The sequence below is a fragment of the Sciurus carolinensis genome, chromosome 11 (assembly GCF_902686445.1).
Source record: "Sciurus carolinensis chromosome 11, mSciCar1.2, whole genome shotgun sequence".
Classification (NCBI taxonomy): Eukaryota; Metazoa; Chordata; class Mammalia; order Rodentia; family Sciuridae; genus Sciurus; species Sciurus carolinensis.
The window spans coordinates 32,092,906-32,112,551 of NC_062223.1; the positions used below are offsets into that span (position 1 = coordinate 32,092,906).

Genomic DNA, 19,646 nt, shown 5'->3' on the forward strand with positions numbered 1-19,646 from the left:
GAATCAAAATGCAGTCTGTAAAAAAGAAAAAAAGAAAAAAAGAAAATGAAGCACAAATGTAATTCAGTTCTCCATAGAAGTGAAAGGAAAGATGTAAAAAAAACCCCTCAAACCTAAAGCTTTTCATTTCCATTCAGCTTTCGTTTTTTACCTAAAGCATTTCTGTTTTCTCACAGAATAGGCAACAGAATGTAGGTAAAGCAAAACTGGAGAGATAAAACTTTTAAAGAAAATACCTTCTAGTGTTTTAGACCACACCTACAATTATCTTCCAGGTGACAAGGGCCATTGTGGAGGAATTCAGTATTGTTCATTCTTTTTGTGTGTGAGTTTTCCTTTAAAAAAATCTTTGGAGTTGGTTGTGGTGGTGCACACCAGTTAACCAGGAGGCTGAGGCAGGAGGATCTCAAGTTTGAGGGCAGCCTCAGCAACTTAGTAAGACCTGTTAATATCCTATTTATGTGGGTTTTGTTGTTGAGGTGCATAGGATCAAACCTGGGGCCTTTGTTGCAGTGCATGCTAAGCAGACACTTTGCCTCTGAGCCACACTCTCAACCCCTGTTCCCCTTTAGGTATTGGGGATTGAACCCAGGGAAGCTTTACCACTGAGCTACATCCCCAACTGTTTGTATTTTTATCTTGAGAAGCGGTCTCACTAAGATGCTAAGTTGCTGAGGTTAGCTTTGAACATGGGATCCTCCTGCCTCAGCCTCCTGAGTTACTGGGATTATAGGTGGTCACTACCATGCAGGACCCCTTTCCCTTTTTAAAGGCATTCATTTATATCTCTCCTCTGGCTAGGCAACAAGGGTGTTCCTAGTCCCCTGAGGGCTACTGTGTTCTGTGGGACCTAACATGTGTCCTTTACCCTTTCATATTTGGCCTTCCTCAACAACTCCAGGCCTCCTCTTTGCTTTCTGTGTCCTAGAGAGGTTCCCTGACCAGCATGCAATATGCGTCTGGGTTCTTAGGGTGGAAGAAGTGATGCCTATGAAAACTAGTCATACAGTGGCAACGTTTCACAAACTGTTCAGTGCAACATATTGAGAAACATACTTTCCTGGTCTTTCCATTGTTAATTGTTCTTTTTTTTTTTTTTTTTTTACTGAAGATTGAACCCAAGGGTGCTTTACCACTGAGCCACATCCCCAGCCCTTTTTATTTTTATTTTGTGACAGGGTCTTGCTAAGTTGCTTAGGTCCTACCTTGCTAAATTGCTGAGGTTAGCCTTGAACTTGTGATCCTTCTGTCTCAGCCTCCCACATCTGTGGGATTACAGGCATGCACCACCATGCCCAGCTTCCATGGCTTTTTACTAATCTTCCAGAACAACTCTTAACTTGTAGAAGTGTAATTTGCTACCTACCCTCCACTGTAACTACTACTCAGCCCTATCAAGACAGACATACAATCTCAATAAAAGTTGGTATCTCCTACATGATGGCCATATTTCTCAAGAGAGACAGATTGTGGGCTCTGACTACTGTCTGGCAGATCACGTGCAGATTTTCTTGCTTAGAGTAGTCCTCATCTTAAATGGTAATAATGACAAAGGATCTGATGAAATATTGTGAATTAGTAAATGAAAGTTCTTTTTCTCTCTTAATAACTGTGTGTTAATACAGTTTAATAATAGCATGCACATGCTGAGAATTGAACTTAGGGTCTCACACATGCTGAACAGGGACTCTACCACTGAGCTACACCTCCAGTTCCTGTTTAATAACTTTCTCCCCCTTCTTCCCAGGACTGGAGATGGAACCCAGGGCATCATCATGTTAGGCAAGTGCTTTACCACTGAACTATACCCCCAGTCCTCTTGATAACTTTTGATGGTACAGGTAGTCCAAAATAATGCTTTTACAAGTTTTTTGTTTGTGTAGATATTGTCTTACAGTTATTGGAAGCATGACTACGTTATTACCAAAATTGGAAACTAATCAGGTCCATGTGAAAAGTCATTTAACTGCTTACCCACCTGTTTTATGCTAGTCAAGAAAAATTCTTGGCTTCAGGGAGAGTCTATCTCATTAGTTAGTTCTTGGTCTGACTTTGTCTTTAAGAATTCTTACTCCTTTCCAGTGCAGACATTGCCCTTGATGACTTTGAGTAGTTGTCTATGGTTTGGGCCAGACAGAAGTAATAGCCAACAGCAGTTGTAAATAGAAGTTTGTAGGAATTTGAGTGGCTTTATAAAATCTTCCCTTGCAAGACTGTTCAATAATGTTTAAAAATAAAGCAAACTTGGTTTTGTGGTTCCTTCCTTTGCTTTTTACCTTCAATTAACTTCCCCATCTTCTGAGTCTTTTTGGTTTCAGTGGTTTACCACCACAATAGGGCCACCAAGATGCATTTACAGAGGCAGGAAGTTAGTTGCCTTTGAAGAATTTCATGCTTAGCACCTACCTTTTCAGAAGGATTGCTTTGGGAAAAGAGTATGACCTGTCCACATTAATAACATAATTCTTGGGGGTTGGGGTTGTGGCTCAGTGGTGGAGCACTTGCCTAACATGTGCAAGGCACTGGGTTCAATCCTCAGCATCGCATATAAAAAAATAAGTAAAACATAAAGGTCCATCAGCAACTAAAAATGTATATAAAAATTTAAAAAAAATAAATAATATAATTCTTAGTTGCTAAAAGAATTATATGACCTTCAGCTTTTTGTAGTCTCCCGTCCCAAAGCAGATATTAAAAATGATTTTTGGTTACCTGAAATTCAACCATATAAATCTTAAGTCATTATTTTTGCTCTTTGTTGTGACATTTGGGGGCAAACATCTTTTTAAGCCTTTGAGTACTTCACTTCTTCATCTTTTAAATTGATAGTGTTTTAATATTAACTTTAAGATTTTAAATGCAGTTTAGCTTTAAAGTATTATGTATTTAAAAAGTGAGAAAGGGAGAAGTCCTTTTTTGTTGTGGTGGTGGTGGTGGTGGTGACAAAGGGACTTTTCTTTGGAAAGAAGCTACATATCTGGAGTCCTGAGAAGAGTAGTCATGGCCCACTTACTTTTCTTTTCTTGGATTTTTAGAGTGAAGACATAGTCCAGAGAGGGAGTGTAAAGCTACAGGTATGGGCTAACTGCTGAATGGGTGTGCTGTGTGGCTTTTTAACCTTACTGCATGAGGCCTGTTGTGCAGACATTTATGAAAACGTTGCTTTCATAAAGGCAGTGGCTTCTTTACTACATTATGAGATATAATTTGTAAAACATCTGTCCCTAGAAAGCCGAAGTATTTTCTTGGTTGCTTTCCCAACTTCTCCTTAGCTATTTCCCAGGGCATGCTTCTCTCCCATTAGATAGCTACTAGTTCTTACAGTTGTGGGATGCGGGCAGGCAGAGATTGTATTGTGTTGGGGATTTGGAAGCAACAGCAGCTACCCAGCTAAATCTCTGTCCTTCATTCCACCATGTAGTTGAGAGACTGCAACTAAACTAGAACAAAGATGAGGATAAGAATTTAGTGGATTCCACACAGACAAAACCAGGAAGTGTTGTTCCACATACCCGGTTTTAAATCCACACTGTAGATTTAAACAGTGTCTAACAATGTAGCATATTGTTATCAACCAAGAATTACACCGAAGTTCCTAATCTGGTTTGGGACTTGAAAATATGACTTGATTTGAAGGATGGTCACAATCTGACAAGACTATTTGCCAGGGTTAGTCACAGAAACTCCAAGGGAAGCACTGAACTAATACTTCTGCTGAGAAAACTAAGTTAATCACTGAAGAGGATCTGTTTCTTTTTGCTGATCGTTCTGTTTGGCACTGATGGGGATAGGTAGGAATGATTAAGCACGGGGCATAACTGTCAAACTTTTTAGCTTTCGAGATAGATTCTGGTTTTCCTTCAACCTTGTCATGTCCTCTCTCTATGCCATATATGATAATTTTATTTGCAGAGCAATTTGCTCACAACAGATCACTAACACTGCTTTTTTAATACAGTGATATGTATATATACATTTTTTTTTAGATTTAAAAGAGAAAAAATTTTAAAATATGTTATTTCTTCATATCCCCCCCTTCAGAAATTTTTTACATTGTCTAGACATACTGATAACTCATAAAGGGTTTTTGGTGTAAGTTATTCTTTACTGTCACATTTTTGCAACAACAAAACTCTTACACAGTAGGTTGCCACAAAGATGATTACCAGTTTGGGTCATTGTGTTTTACCATATACACAAGGCACTAGGTTGGGATCTCTAGTAGACCGACTAATTATATTAGAAGTACTCAATTTTTGAAGTGAAATTCAAGTCCATAATGGTTTTGAACTAAAATTTTAAGTTACTCTGGTTAGTTATTTTCAACTGGGTATTGCTTGCTTCTTTTCTGTATCCCATCTAGCATCTGTCAGCAACTCCAGGGAGAAAATAACCCCAGTCTGTGGTTATGACTATTTCTCCAGGTTTTTGCACTTCTGGTTTCCTTATCAAACTTTTTTGGTACTGGAGGTTGATACAGAGGCACTTTACCACATCCCCCAACCCTGTTTATTTTTTAGTTTGAGACAGGATCTTGCTAAGTTGATGAAGTTAGCTTTGAATTTATGATCTTCCTGCCTCAGTTTCCCAGGTTGCTGGGATTACAGACATGGGCCACTGTACCCAGCTCATAGGTTCTTTTTTATAATTCAGTATTATACTGTAATCTCTTCTGTTCTCATATAACCAGACTTCATGTTATTTCCCTTTTCAAATGCATTTAGATTGTTTGGGTGGATATCTAAAATCTGTTCACCTGTAATTGGACTCTGGTACTTTAATCAAGACAGATTTTTGCACATGCCACATAGACCTTTTAACCATGCTTTGCTCTGCTGTTTTGCCCTTTTAGCAAAACAAACTGTAATTTCTAGCATTTCTCTCTTCTAGTCCAGTTTTACAACATTTTCCTGTTGAGTTTATTGCATTCCTGTCTTCTAAATCCTATCTTACTTATGCTAGTGAGGGTACTTCCCATATCTGTACTTTTTTTTTTTTTGGTACCAGGGATTGAACTCAGGGGCATTCAATCACTGAGTTGCTTAGCATCTTGCTTTTTCTGAGGCTGGCTTTGAATTCTCGATCCTGCTGCCTCAACCTCCCCAATCACTGCACCTGGCCTATACTGTTCATTTTTGATGGCCCTACACACACCCTGAACCCATGGCCTTGGGCATACTGGGCAAGTGCTCTGCACCACTGAGCTGCAGACCCAGCCCAATGATTTAGGTTTTTAATGTTATATCAGACTTTTGTTCCTATCCTTTCATAATCAGGCTTTGAATTGTGATCCTTAAAAATGAGATGGAGAATATTCAAGAAAAAAGAAAACTGAGATAGATAACCAGAGAAAGAAGAAGGAATTATGAAAGTAAATTCAGAGTAAAAGGAAAAGTAAAAAGAGACCTAGGGAAAGTTAAGGCCTTCTTTTTCAGTAAATCATTGGTTATAACCACTTTTGCCATCTTTTTTTTTTTTTTTCCCGGTGCTGGGGATTGAACCCAGGGCCTTGTGCTTGTGAGGGAAAAGCCTGGAATGTATATCTAATTAAGAAGTTTAAAAATTCTTATAGGTAGTTTTCTGTGAATAACTGACTCTTAATTCTACTTTTAAATTTCCCTTAATGTCTACATTTTTGTATTCCCGCAATTGTTTTTATTATCACTTAACTTTATAACCCTTTTCTAAAACCGAGTGCCTTTTGATTAATTTCTGTGGTTTCTTATCCCACAAGCATGTTGAGTTTAATTATACTGAGATAACTCTTGCCACCTGCCTAAGAGGATTTTGCCTTTCTTTATACAGTAACATTTTCATCTTATAGGTCTTTAAAGTAATTTTGCTTTATAAATTGCAAAATGGATTTTTAATAACAGTGTAAACACAGAATGTGTTGAACCTCTATTCTTTTCATTCTTTTTTAAACCTTTGTTGTTTTTTCTAGCATCCAAAAAATTATTTGTTATAAATAGTTACACATAATATTGGGGCTTGTTTTGACATAATCATACAGGCATGGAATATAATTTTTTCCACTTCAGTCCCCAGTACTTACCCTTTTCCCTCCCCTAAAACGGTTTTATAAATTGACTGTTTTTCATAGTTTTTTTTTTTTTTCTTCTCATTTTCCCGGCAGGGGATTTGAACCGGGGTCCTTAGGCATGAAAGGCGAGCGCTCTCCAAAATGAGCCATTTCTTCAGCTCCAAATTGACTTTTTTTTTTTTTTTTTTTTTTTTTTTTTGGTGCTGTGCTGGGGATCAAACCCAGGACCTTGTGCTTGCAAGGCAAGCACTCTACCGACTGAGCTATCACCCCAGCCCCTGACAGTTTTTTTTTTTTTTTTTTTTTTTTTTTTCCTTTTTGGTGCTGAAGCTTGAACCCAGGGTCTCACACATGCTAGGCAAGTGCTCTAGCTGTATTCCCAGCTCTTGGAAACTTCTTTTTAACAAGAGTTCTGAATGGGAAAAAAATTGGCTTTAGTTTTTTGTGGGGAGTGGCAGGGAGTACAGGGAATTGAACCCAGGGGTGTTCTATCACTGAACTGCATCCCCAGTCCTGTTTAAATTTTTTATATTAAGATGGGGGTGTCTAACTAAATTGAGGAGAGATGATCTTGAGGTTGTGATCCTCCTGCCTCAGTTTCCTGAGTTGCTGGGAGTACAACTCTTCACCACTACTCCTGGCTTGAAAAAATGGTTTTAAAAGTTTCCTTTAAATCAGTGGTTTCTCAACCTGTGGCTTAGTAAATACTATTGTTAAGAAGTGTACATCCTTTTATACACTGGCAGTGCCTAGTGACAGAGTAAAGTTTTCCGTGTTTATTCTTTTGTTATAGATGTGATTCTGGTTGAAATAGGGACGTGATTAGAATTCAAGTGTTTTTAGTGAATAATTTAGGAATTCTTTTCCCCTGGGTCTGTATGTGTGGTAGGTAATGTTCTACCACTGAGCTATAGCCCCAGCCCTTTTAAAGGAATTCTTAAACTAAAAAACCTAAGCTTGGGGTTGGGGATATAGCTCAGTTGGTAGAGTGCTTGCCTCACAAGCACAAGGCCCTGGGTTCAAATCCCCAGCACCACAAAAAACAAAACAAAACAAAAAAAAACCTAAGTTTGTTTTTGAGTTAAAAAGTTACTACTTGGTACCGGTAGTTTTCTGTAAGAGGAGTTATATCATCTCTTCCAGTGTATATAGGACAGACCTACCAGTAACCTAACCAGTCCCAGCTAGGGTTACCATCTCCTACCTGACAGTCAGGTCTGGGTGAATTGTACCATGTGTTGATCACAGTTCCCTCTCATTTCCAGGTTTTTGTTTTTAAATAGAATGGAGGAGAGCTCCTGCTGTTTCTACCTCCACAGCAGCAGATCAACTGGGCCCAAGTCTCTGATAAAATAGAAAAAGCAATTAGCCTTCTCATATAAATTCTGGATATTGGAGAGAAAAACCAGCTCCTAGGTCAGGTGTAGATAGGTTACACAGACCAGAACTTTTAGACCTAGGCCATCACATGTTGCCTTTCATTATTTTTTAAAAAGTAACTCTGTATAGAACTAGGGATGTAGCTTGGTAGAGTGCTTGCCTAGCATGCTTGAGGCCCTTGGTTTATCCCCAGCAGTGCAAAAAAGAAAAACAAGGCAAAAACTCTCTATATTTAGGAGTTTACTCATTACTTCTTTATAGGACTGAACTTAACTTCTTTTCAAAGTTCTCTGTGTTGCAAACTAAGTTTGGGTGAAATGAAATCTTTGCAGTAAGGCAAACCTAAGGATAAAAATGGAAAGAAAGCCTGTGAAATTTGGAAGCCTTCAGAGAGAAAGTTTGGAGTCACTGCCTAAATATTGAAATGCCACCATTTGTTGTTTAGAGGGATGTGGAGCTAAATTGAGAATGGGAGCACACATCTGCCTTGACTGCTAAGTATATCCATCTCTACTGCTCACCCATAATAGAATTTTTATGTGTGCATTCATTGGCTTTGGTTTTAGCAACAGTCGGATCCCCCTCCACCTATTTGGTGCTGGAGATCAAACCCAGGGCCTTGTTCCAAGCTCTACCACTGAGCCATACCTCCAACCCTTAACAATAGTTTAAAGGGGGAGAGAATGAAGAGACAGCCTATATTTCTTTGTCCTTCTTTACATGTTTGAGTGTCTGTCCCTAATAGACCAGTTCTTTTTCACATTATCACTGGTGGCTTTTGTTTTTTGTTTCTTTAGAAAGATAAAGAAGAACTGAAAAGACATTATTTTCTAGTATGCTGTCAAGAAAGGAAGAATATTACTATTCCCTTTTTTCTTTCTGGCAAGTAAAAATTCAGAGTTAGTAAAGAAATTTTGCCTGTACCTGTTACTGAACCAAGTAACATTGAGAATTCAATGAGGAATGACTATCAGCACACTTTAATCTCAACACCATGGAGAAAACAGGGTCAGTCCAGTTAGAGGTAGTTGTATGTGAGCAGCAAGTTTCTGGCAACCAGCTTGGCCTCTGGCCTGCCTCTGATGGCCTTACCTTCCTATGTGACTGTTCTGAGGTTAGTTTAGACCCAAACACTGCTCATTGCTGTCTTTGGCACATGGAAACTAAGCTTAAAACCAAGCCAACAATCCGGTTCTTCAAAAATATTTTCAGACAACACAAGGTGAGCCATTCTTTTTCTTCAGGTGGTTTTAGACTTTAGGGGACCTCATAAAATGATTTGCAGGGAGGAGTTCGGAGGATGTGAAACAAGTTTGTTTCTTCTGCTCTGTTGGCCACTGCTATCTTCATGGATCTGACACTCTATTTATCTGACAGTGCACTTAGTACTGCTTCGCCAGGGAAAATCACACAAAACAACCCTGGCGCATCAGCACTTTCATTGTGTGCTGGACTGAGCCTCCCTTCACATGGTCACATCCCCATTTTAATCCAGTACTCCCTTTCCCCGTCCCTACCCCAGACCTGTCTCTGTGGCACTTATTGCTGGCTTCCCTGAGCTCCTGTTTCCACTTTGTGTTTTTTGTGGGGCCCAGGAAGCTAAAGCTGTGTGTATTTGTGGATCAGACAAGTGCAGCAAGTTAATATCATTGGCTTCTGAAGGGGAGAGTGAGGTGATGGCTGCGTTTAAGTTGGATTTCCTTCCAGAAATGATGGTGGATCATTGCTCTTTGAATTCCAGTCCTGTGTAAGTATTTTTGTTGTCTAATTTTTATCATAAGCAGAGGAAATGGGCTGTTTTTTCCCTCTCCTCCTTCTCCTCCTCCTTTTCTTTTTTTGTAATGTGATAAAACTGGTCACTTTTCTTAAAAGAGGGAAGAAAAAAAATTAGGAAATAAACCAAAATCTGAAATCTCTCATGCTATTATTTTCTATTTTAGTCTGATTCTGTCTCATAACTGCTAATTTCCTCCAGGCTATAACTAAGTTCTTTGCACAAGGATGCACTTGATATATGACTAGTAACATCAGTTCAAGTGTACTGGCTCCAATCAAGCTCTGTAGTGTTTTCACATATGATGGATTCCAAGGATTTTTTTTTTTTTTTTTTTAAACTGAGGCTTTATTACTTTGGGTTGGGTATGCAATTTTAAATAAATATTTTTTGGAAAGGAAGTGTTTCATTTATTATTAATTTAAATTATCAAATTATTAAACTCCTATTATAGGGGAGACTGGTAGTTAGGGTGTTTTTAGTGCCATATATAGCATTCTGTATTGAGATGCAAAGTGTAATCCTGAACCTTGATTCCTGATCCCCCCCCCAATCTAATAGAAAATGTGACTTAGCAGATGATTACAGGAATATCAGATTGTCCCCCATATTCCCAAAAAATTAAAACTGGATCAATCTCAATTGGCAGTCTGCTCAAATAAATTGTGGATGTGGGAATGAGAAAACTTGTTAGTTTGTAAGAATGCAAGAACTGCATTGTGCAGAGCTAAAATGCTGACCTGGTCCTGAGTTCTAGCTACAGGGAATCTGAATTCTGAACTTGGTGAATTCATTTCCAACCCACTTAGTTCAGTCAAAGCCAAGACTATTCCCTAGATAACAGGTGTTAGTGCAAGTCCATGAGGTTAGGTTTCCATGTGTGAATCAGTCTGCCCTCGGATTAGAAATAACAAACAGGTGTAGATAATAGCAACTATGTGTGGAATAATTTGTGGGAATCTCCAAGCTAGCCATCTTGCTCTTTTGAAATGGATCCTATGCCTTCTCTGCAATCTCCAAAACAATGGTAATTTAAATGTCTTTTATTATAGATCTTTACTATACCAAAATGTTATTTTAGCAGTTGTCAGGTGAAGGTACAATAAATGGCATCGTAAAAACATAGTATGTAGGGCTGGGGCTATAACTCAGTTGGCAGAACGCTTGCCTAGCATGCACAAGGCCCTGGGTTCAATCCCCAGCACCACAGCGGGGAGAACAGTATGTAATAAAAGCACCCCTGTATCCCAGGATATTTGATTTTAAGAGAATTTTGTGACTCAAATTGTCCTTGCATTCTAACACTTTTTCTATATGCTTCGCCACTGTCTAGTGTTCAATCCCTTGGACACAGTATTTTTCTCATCTAATCCCCCCCCCCCCCCAGTATTTTTTATGTTTTATTTTGAGACAAGGTCTCATTAAGTTGCTAAGGCTTACTAAATTGCTGAGGCTGGACTCAAACTTGAGATCCTCCTGCCTCAACCTCCAGAGCTGCTGGGCTCATCTAGTTTTCTAATCTTTTAAGAGTTGGACAGATTCAGTATTCCTGGGGTCTGTGTGATCACTGTGTGATTATCACCTGGAACTTAAAAAATCCAGAGAATCCTTATGCTAGAGTAGGACTCAAGACTCTGTATTTTAATAAGTATAATGTGTAGTTTTCATGGACACTACAGTTTGAGACTAATGGACTTAATACAGGGATTCTGGGGCTGGGGATATAGCTCAGTTGGTAGTGTGCTTGCCTTACAAGGACAAGGCCCTGGGTTCAACCCCCAGCACCACAAAAAACAAACAAACAAAACAATACAGGGATTCTGAGTTAGAGTCGACTGAGAATGGATTGTCATTTTTTCCAGTGCATTTGCATCTGTTTTAGTCATCCATTTTCACCAAAAATTGTTAAAACTAACTGGGTTTAAGATGTTGCCTCTGTGTTAAAGAAGAGAAAACCAATTGAGAGAAAAACCCAGTTGGCTTGCCTGAGAATAACTGATGTCATCCTTGAGCCTAAAATACAAGTTTAATAATACCTTTTTAAAATTTTTGCTCACTAGGCCAGTTATCCATCAACTGTTCACATTGTCACAAGTCCTGCAAAGACAGTAAGGAGCTGTCGAGAAGAAGGTTGTTGTTTTGGTGTTTGGGATTAAGCCCAGGGTCTCTTGCATGCTAGGCAATCACTGTACTACCACTAAACCATATCCCTAGCCCCAGAAGAAAGTTCTTGAGGATAGTGTGTGCTTACAATCTCTTGGATTCTCCTTTTCACTCTTCAATAAAACACTGCTTTAACTGGAAGCTACATCAATGTTTTTATCACTGAAATGATTTTGCTGGAAATGTGATAGAGCTTGTGTCTTATTTCAGAATTTCTTTACAATGGAGAAGTAATGAGGGAGGTCTAGAAGCTCCTGGGGACCTGGGCCGTTTGTTCCTTTCTTTTTTATAATTGATATCCTTGATTCTACTTTGGTAACTCTTAAGCTTCCACTGGTTCCCTTAAGTTTTTGCACACTAGGATATGGATGTTTTCCAAAGGTTATATCTCAGGCCTTTTGTTTTTTTAGCTCTCCCACTGCTTAAGGGAGCAGTGATCTGATTCTCTGCTTCTCAGGTCTATCTGTTCCCCAAATGTCTTCTCAGATCTGTGGCTTTTTTATACAAACTGCCCACTGAAGACCAGTGGAGTAGAGGATGGGGATTAGGGAGAGGGAGGGAGGAAGGGAAAAGGGAGGTACAGGGGAATTAGAAAAAAATATGCCTTGTGCTGGTGTAAATATGTCACAATGAAGCCCCCTATTATGTATAATTATAATTCACCAATAAAAAGAAAAAAAGAAAAATTAAAACTGCCCATTGGACACTTCCATCAGAAGGCTTCCTCCCCAAAAAACAATTTCCCAAAGTTCCTGCACTAGAACCCAAGTCATACTAACCTCTTCTTTCTCACCTCCTTGGAGTTCAACTGAATTCCAAGTCCATCCTAGTGGATCCTGACAGAATTTCTCAGCCTTGCCTGAGACTGAGCCTTAATCTTAGGTGCTAGTTAATTCAAAACTTCCTGATTTTCATGTTTTCCCACTTTATTTCATTCTCTAGGTTATTGCCAGGTATCTTTAAAAGACAAATCTGATTATTCTCTTGTTTCAAACTCTTGGAAGAGTCTAAGCCTCTCAGTTTAACAGGAAAAGCCAGTCACTGGGTCTCTCCAGCCTACCTTTGTTCTTGTCTATTTTCTCCCTTTTTTCCCCCTGATTTTCAGTTCTTCCTCCAACTTTTTTCTCAAGTCTATTTTCTCCCTTTCTGATATTATCTCACTCCTCCCCTCTGCTGTCTGTCCTCATCACTTCTTCATCACCCCTTACGCTTTCATTCCTCCTTGCCATATAACACTTTTCCCAGTTGCCTAGTCCATTTGACTTAAATGTCTGCACACATCTCTCCCCTCCTCCAAATAAAGTAAAACTGTATTTATCACATCTTTCACAGAATTTTTATATATCTGTTAAAGGTTTTGTAAAGTATTATAGTTGTGTCCTTTGATTTGTTCAGTTCCATTGTCTCCAGGGCAGATATTGCTCTGTCTTTTTTAGAGCTCAGTAGTGGGTAGGATCTGGCACCATAGTAAGAATTTGCAAAGTGTAGTGGAAGGTTCATCTATCCTTTGAGGTTTTTGTTTTGTTTTGGTAGTTGGAGGTAATTGCAAAGATAAGATTTTCAGATTTTTTTAAACCTCAGGGGAAAAGGTAAGACAGTTAGTTGTACCGTTATTGGATATGAACTTAAAAAAACCTGTGTTTGCTGGGCATGTATGCCTGTAATCCCAGCGGCTCAGGATGCTGAGCCAGGAGGATCGCAAATTCAAAGCCAGCCTCAGCAATTTAGCAAGGCCCTAAGCAACTCAATGAGACCCTGTCCTTAAATAAAATACAAAAAAGGGCTCGGGATGTGTCTCAGTGATTTAAGTGTCCCTGAGTTCAATCCCTGGTGCAAACAAAACAAAAACCTATGTCAGTAACTTTTTTGTACTTAACAACATAACATCCCACATGACAGAAAGGTCTTCCTTTATCCAAGTCAAATTATTTCTTTACAGAATATACAAATGTTTTGTCTTGTTCTCACTAGAGAACACGTGGAAAGTAACTCAGGTCTGTGTTTCTGGGACTCTTTTATTTGCATGTATCTGTCTTCCAGTTTTTCCACAGCCCAGTATGTGAGCCATGGGAACTGGTGAGGGTGGGTGGTAGGTAGAATTTGGAATGCAGTGAGTGCTTATGCCTGTAGGAAAGTGGAACAATTGGTAGCTATCTGAGAATTTCCTGTGTGCATAAAAGTTGACAAGAGGGGGGAGAGTGGCAAAATGAATAATGAAAGGTTTCAGAAATTTTGTTTGTTTGTTTAGTACTGATTGAGTCCAGTGGCACTTAACCACTGAGCCACACCCCAAGTCCTTTTTTTTTATTTTGAGATAAAGTCTCACTAAGTTACTTAGGGCCTTGCTAAGTTGGTGAGGCTTACATTGAACTTATGATCCTCCTGCCTCAGCCTCCTGAGTAGCTGGGATTATAGGCATGTGCCACTGCACCTAGCCAGAAATTATTTTTAAATAGGTGTGAAGATCATGTTTGTCAACCCTTTGGCTCAAAGGAGGAGAGATACCCACTCAAGTTTATATATATTAGGGGGATTTTGAAGGATACATGTTGACTAGAGTATAATGTTAATCAGGAACTCTGCAGCTGGAAGACCTGGAAACTCCATCTGTCTCACCCCAAAATACATGTTCTGCTCACTTTGCATGTGCTTCCTCATCCTTCTGCCTTATAACTTTGCTTTATATACGGCTTGGTTTTGCTGTCATCCTTCCATCCTGTCTTAGGGTATGGAAGTCACATACTATAAAAGTTACCCTTTAAAAATGCACAATTCAGTAGTTTTTTTAAAAAATAATTTTAATTGTATATGGACACAGTTTCTTTATTTTATTCATTTATTTTTATGTGGTGCTGAGGATGGAACCCAGGGCCTCACATGTGCTAAGCAAGTACCATACGTACCACCGAGCCACAACCCACAATTCAGTAGTTTTTAGAAGTATATTCACAAAGATTTGTATTGTCAGCTCTAATTCCACAACATTCTTATCACCCCAAAAGGAAGCCCTATATCCATTAACAGTCATTCCCCCCACCCCCACCCCCTTTTTTTTTTTTTTTTTGTATTATGGATTGAACCCAGAAGCACTTTACCACTGAACTACATTCCAGTTTTTTTCTTTTCCTTTTTTGGTACCAGGGATTGAACTCAGGGGCACTCGACCACTGAGCCACATCCCAAGCCCTATTTGTATTTTTATTTAGAGACAGGATCTCTCTGAGTTGCTTAGCACCTCACTTTGGAGGCTGGCTCTGAATTCCCAATCCTCCTGCCTCAGCTTCCTAAGACTGCTGGAATTACAGTCATGCGCCACTGCTCCTGGCTACTTTTAATTTTTTAATTTTGAGACAAGGGCTTGGTAAGTTACTGAAGCTGGCCTTGAACTTGTGATCCTCCTGCCTCAGCTTCCTGAGTTGCTGGGATTACAGGTGTGTGACAACTTGTCCAGCCGCACTCCTCTCTTCTTCCCAGCCCCTGTTCTTGGCAACCACTAATGTACTTTCTGTCTATATATTTGCCTGGACATTTCATGTAAATGGAGTCACATAATACATGTTACTTGCTCTCATTACTGTTTCTGCTGCTAGAAGCAGAAACAAAAAGAGGTGGGTTGCTGCCATACCTTTCTTCTAAAATCCTTTGCATCTTCTCTTCTCCTTTCACTGTTGTAGAACCTGATTTTCCACTTCTGTTCTCCCACATCAGGACTGGCAGTACTGCCACAGAAGATAAGAAGTCTTACCTTTTACAAATGACAGGAACACTATAGATACTCCTTCAGCGGGCTGCTGAATCCACTGATTCTTGAATGAGCATAGTAAATACACATAATTCACCATCCTTCACTCCATATATTCCACGGAATGAGGAGATAGGCACAAATTTGAGAATGTGTTAGTGATATATAGAATAAATAGATGATGTGGAATCCTAGACATATCAAACTCAAGAGTCTTGTCTCCAGGTAGCTTTAAAAAAAAAATACTATTTTTAGTTGTCAGTTTATTTATATGTGGAGCTGAGAATCAAACCCAGTGCTCCACACATGCCAGGCAAGTGTTCTACCACTGAGTCACAACCCCAGCCCTTCCAGGTAGTTTTTCTATTCTGTGGTTACTTTGAACCTTAACAACATGTATATTAAAGTATGTGGAAGAAGGAGAATGTAAAGCATTACTGCTCTTCTTTTCATGCATAGTAGCAGTTGGGAAAGTTTGTGACTATTTACTGTGTGTGTATAGGTAATGCATGTGGTTGCTTCTCTTTGTATCTCAATGTCATATTCATTTTTACCTTAAATTTTCACAAACTCCAAGAAAATACCCTGTTTTTCTTCCTCACTCTATACCACATCAAACAGTGTGTAAGTGTGCAGTATTTATTGGAGGAAGGAATAAGTCAGTGCTCCAGCTGCATGATCGCCACAGCATCTTGAGCCTGAATAATTTGATGCATCTGGGCAGTGCTTATCAAACTGGTGAACCACCTCATTTCTCACGCCCTTGTAAAATAAAAGGAAAATGATCAAGGTGTGAGATTTTATTTTGTATTTATTATTATTAGATTGAATAACATCTAGAATGTCTCACCAATTTTTACAAAAAATTAATTTGAGGATTATCTCTGTTCTTGGACCTACCTTTGAATAACACTGCTCTAGGGGATTCTTCTGTCTGTTCAGTTGGTATACCAAGGGGGAAGGGTGGTTCGTAGAGTAGGTGGACTTGAAGAAAGATTTGGAGAGTGAAAGGAGAGAAAATGAGGACACTTGTGTAGAATCCTGAATCTTCATTGATTTCGGATAAACTGTAACCAACATATATTGACTTTGCTTTTGCACTAAATGGTGATGTAGAAAATTTATAAATAACACACAAACATAGAAGGAAAGGACAAACCAGGAGATTCTGCTTACAGTGTAATACAAATTAATAAATCCCCTCGTCTTTCAGAAATAGCTGTCAGCTTCCTTATCATTGAAATACCTTTTGAGCACTGTTGGGATTTTCTGTTACCCTCCTTAGAAGTCTGAAGAAAGAATAGCAACATTTAATAAAATGCTATTAAAACAGTAATTAGGGGCTGGAGTTGTGGCTCAGTGGTAGAGTGCTTGCCTAGCACGTGTGAGGCACTGGGTTTGATCCTTAAGACCACATAAAAATAAATAAAGTTATTGTGTCTACAACTAAAAAACAAACAAACAAACAAACAAACTGGTAATTAAAGTTGTTCAGGACAGGTTATACGGAGTGACACCCATTGCAGTTTCTCTAGTCACAGGACTGTTTTCATCACTGTTCTTTTGGAACATTAAGATTAAGCTTCTAAAAGCAGTTACATTATATTTTTGCAGTGACCTCTGATACATGGGGGGTGGTTGTTTTTGTCTCCCACCTCCCCCGTGTGTTTTATTATTTATGTATGTATGTATTTATTTATGGTACCAGGGCTTAACCATTGAGCCACATCCCCAGCCCCCCTTTTTTTAATTTGTAAATTTTTTTTTTAGTTTTCAGCAAACCTTTATTCTGTTTATATGCAGAGCTGAGAATTGAATGAACCCAGTACCTCGCACATGCTAGGCAAGCACTGTACCACTGAACTACAACCCCAAGCCCATCTCCAACCCTTTTTATTTTTTACTTTTTTTTTTTTTTTAATTAGTTTTTTTAGGGTCTCACCAAGTTGCCCAGGCTGACCTCAAACTTGAAGTCTTCCTCCCTCAGCCTCTGGAGTCGCTGGGATTACAGGCATGCACCACTGTGCCTGGCCAATACATGGTTTTAAAGTAACAGATTGAAAAAAAAAAAAACAAAGGCACTTTGATCCTGTGGCAATCAAATAATCATAGGAGATGATCACTTCTCTTAAATTCGAGACTCCTCTTTTTGTACAGCACTCATTTTGGCAGGTTTTATTGCTTAAACAGAATTGTTGTGGCCATTAACAAGAAATTCCTCCTATCATACATCTGAATGCTAACTCTGAACCAGGCCTCAAATCAGGTGTGCTATAAGGTACCAAAAAAAAAAAAAAAAAAAAAAAGTAAATAGGAAGTAAAAACCTTTCATGCCTTCAAGGAGCTGACAGTCCTTGGGAAAGCTGTTAAATATATATAATAAAAATGGAAATGGAGGGGCTGGGGTTGTGGCTCAGTGGTAGAGTGCTTGCCTAGCATGTGTGAGGCACTGGGTTCGATCCTCAGTACCACATAAAAAAATAAATGAATAAAATAAAATTAAAAATACTTTTTAAAAAATGGAAATGGAAATTTAGTGCTGTTGAGTCCTAAGATATGCCTGAGTAGTTAACCTGAAAGAATATGGGGACCCTTCACAGATCTAGGGACAAGAGTTGATCTATAAGTCATTTATAGTATTTGACATTTAGTTAGTGCTAGATTACTGGCAAAGGGGATATGAGAATAAATCCTGTGGGTGTTCAGTTATATGAGATTTAGCAATTGAAAGAGGTTAAACTACTTTCCTAAGGATCTTCAAACACTGTTTAGAAGATAACAATGGTAGAAAAACTTTTTTCTTTTAAAGAAAACTAGCATTTTATTAAAGATCAGATATTATAGAACCTGTAAACTTTGAATATAACAACATAGTTTCTGTATTAAGCAGTAAATACTAAAAGGAAAGCTATCCCAACTAATTTTTTTAAAATTTAAATTGTTAATGACTTGAATCAATGCTAAGAGTTAGATAGACCTCTAAACAGTGGTATGGGGACTTTGAAATAGATGCTTCTTTTTTTTTTTCTAAGTGATTCTGGGGATTGAACTAGGGCCTCATGTATGCTAGGTAAGCACTCTACCACTAAAACACATCCTTGAGTGGAAATATAATAGTGCAAGAAGCCCCCTAGGTTCTTGGCTGTGGCAGGAGTAGGAATAAAAGATAGTAAAGCATAAATGTTACTAGTTTAATGTGGTAGGATGAAGGAGGAATTTGTGAGCTTTAAAATGGTTGCAGTTGGTAAGGGAATTCAACTTGCAGGAAGAGTAGCATATTGGGTAACTTAGGAAAGAGCAGGATGATGGCAGCTTTGTTTGTATTAACGATCATTTTTGGAAATTTAAGAGGCAGAACTTTGTTTTGGTCCAGGAACCTAACATGAGCAGCAGGATTAATCTTAAAACAACCACCTCTCCCTCCGCCTCCCTCCCTTGCCATCCTTGACCTTTTTCCTCCCTCCCTCTCCCCACTTCTCCCCCCACTGCTTACTCCCCACCCCCACCCCCTTCCCTTCCCTTCCCTTCCTTCAGGTTGAATCCAGGAGTGCTTAACAACTGAGCAACATCCCCAGCCCTTTCCTTTTATTTTAAGACAGGATCTCATTATGCCATATAGAACCTCACTGACTTGCTGAGGCTGGCTTTGAACTGACCATCCTCCTACCTCAGCCTCCTGAACCTGTAGGATTGCAGGCATGTGTCTCTGTGCCTGGCTAAGACAGCCAACCACCTTTAAATGCTGGTATCTAGTCAGTTCTTACTTTAGGCCTTAGAAATCTAGTGCTTCCCTTCTGACATCTCCTGAAAGAACACTGTTATTTTATACTTTGAAGAGTCCTGAATTGTATCTGTAATAAATAGGCTTTTGTTACTTTACGGTCATTTTAAAAATGCTTCTGTTTAACTGTGCTTAAATATTATTAAAACTTGATCTTACTTTGGGAGCTTTACCCAGTAAGTTCCTTTGAGAATTGTCGTGGTAGACTGTATATAAGTGATGTTGTCATTTCCTAGGTTTTAACAATCTAGGGGGCCCTAATCAGAACATTGACTTTAGTTTGGTATCTGATGTAATGCAGTGGCCATGTTGAGGGTGGACCAAGGAGCTATGGTAAATTGAACAGAGATAGTGAATGAAGTAGAATTTTTCTCCCTATTTTTTTCATAAAGTTGTTAAAATCTTTGAAGAAAAGATAACTCCCTCCTGAAAGCTACTTGAATATATAATAGAAGTTTCATTTTATCTCAATGTAGCTCCAAGAAAATGAACGGCACCCTGGACCACCCAGATCAACCGGATCTTGATGCTATTAAGATGTTTGTGGGCCAGGTTCCAAGGACCTGGTCTGAGAAGGACTTAAGGGAACTCTTCGAACAGTATGGTGCTGTCTATGAAATCAACGTCCTAAGGGATAGGAGCCAAAACCCTCCTCAGAGCAAAGGTGAGAGCTTTGGGTTTTTGACAGAGTATAAAGAATTGGTTTTTTACACGTAAGTCCCACCATGTGCCTTCTATCTCTCATTGCCAGAATGCTTCTGTG

The 19,646-nt window shown here is 38.9% G+C and overlaps 1 protein-coding gene across 12 annotated transcripts in view; it reads left to right on the forward strand.

Moving 5' to 3' along the window:
- Celf1 (CUGBP Elav-like family member 1) overlaps nt 1-19,646 on the forward strand; it is an 80,792-nt gene that overhangs the window by 39,487 nt on the left and 21,659 nt on the right. For 4 of the 12 annotated variants that reach the window (XM_047515885.1, XM_047515884.1, XM_047515890.1 and 1 more), the window contains exons 1-3: nt 8,629-8,645; nt 9,019-9,170; nt 19,360-19,547. In XM_047515885.1, the coding sequence (XP_047371841.1) occupies nt 9,100-9,170; nt 19,360-19,547 (259 nt within the window). In that variant the 5' untranslated portion in view covers nt 8,629-8,645; nt 9,019-9,099. Of the gene's footprint in view, nt 1-3,035; nt 3,075-8,626; nt 8,646-9,018; nt 9,171-19,359; nt 19,548-19,646 lie in introns of those variants that run through there. The other 8 variants (XM_047515889.1, XM_047515887.1, XM_047515892.1 and 5 more) reach the window with 6 other exon arrangements.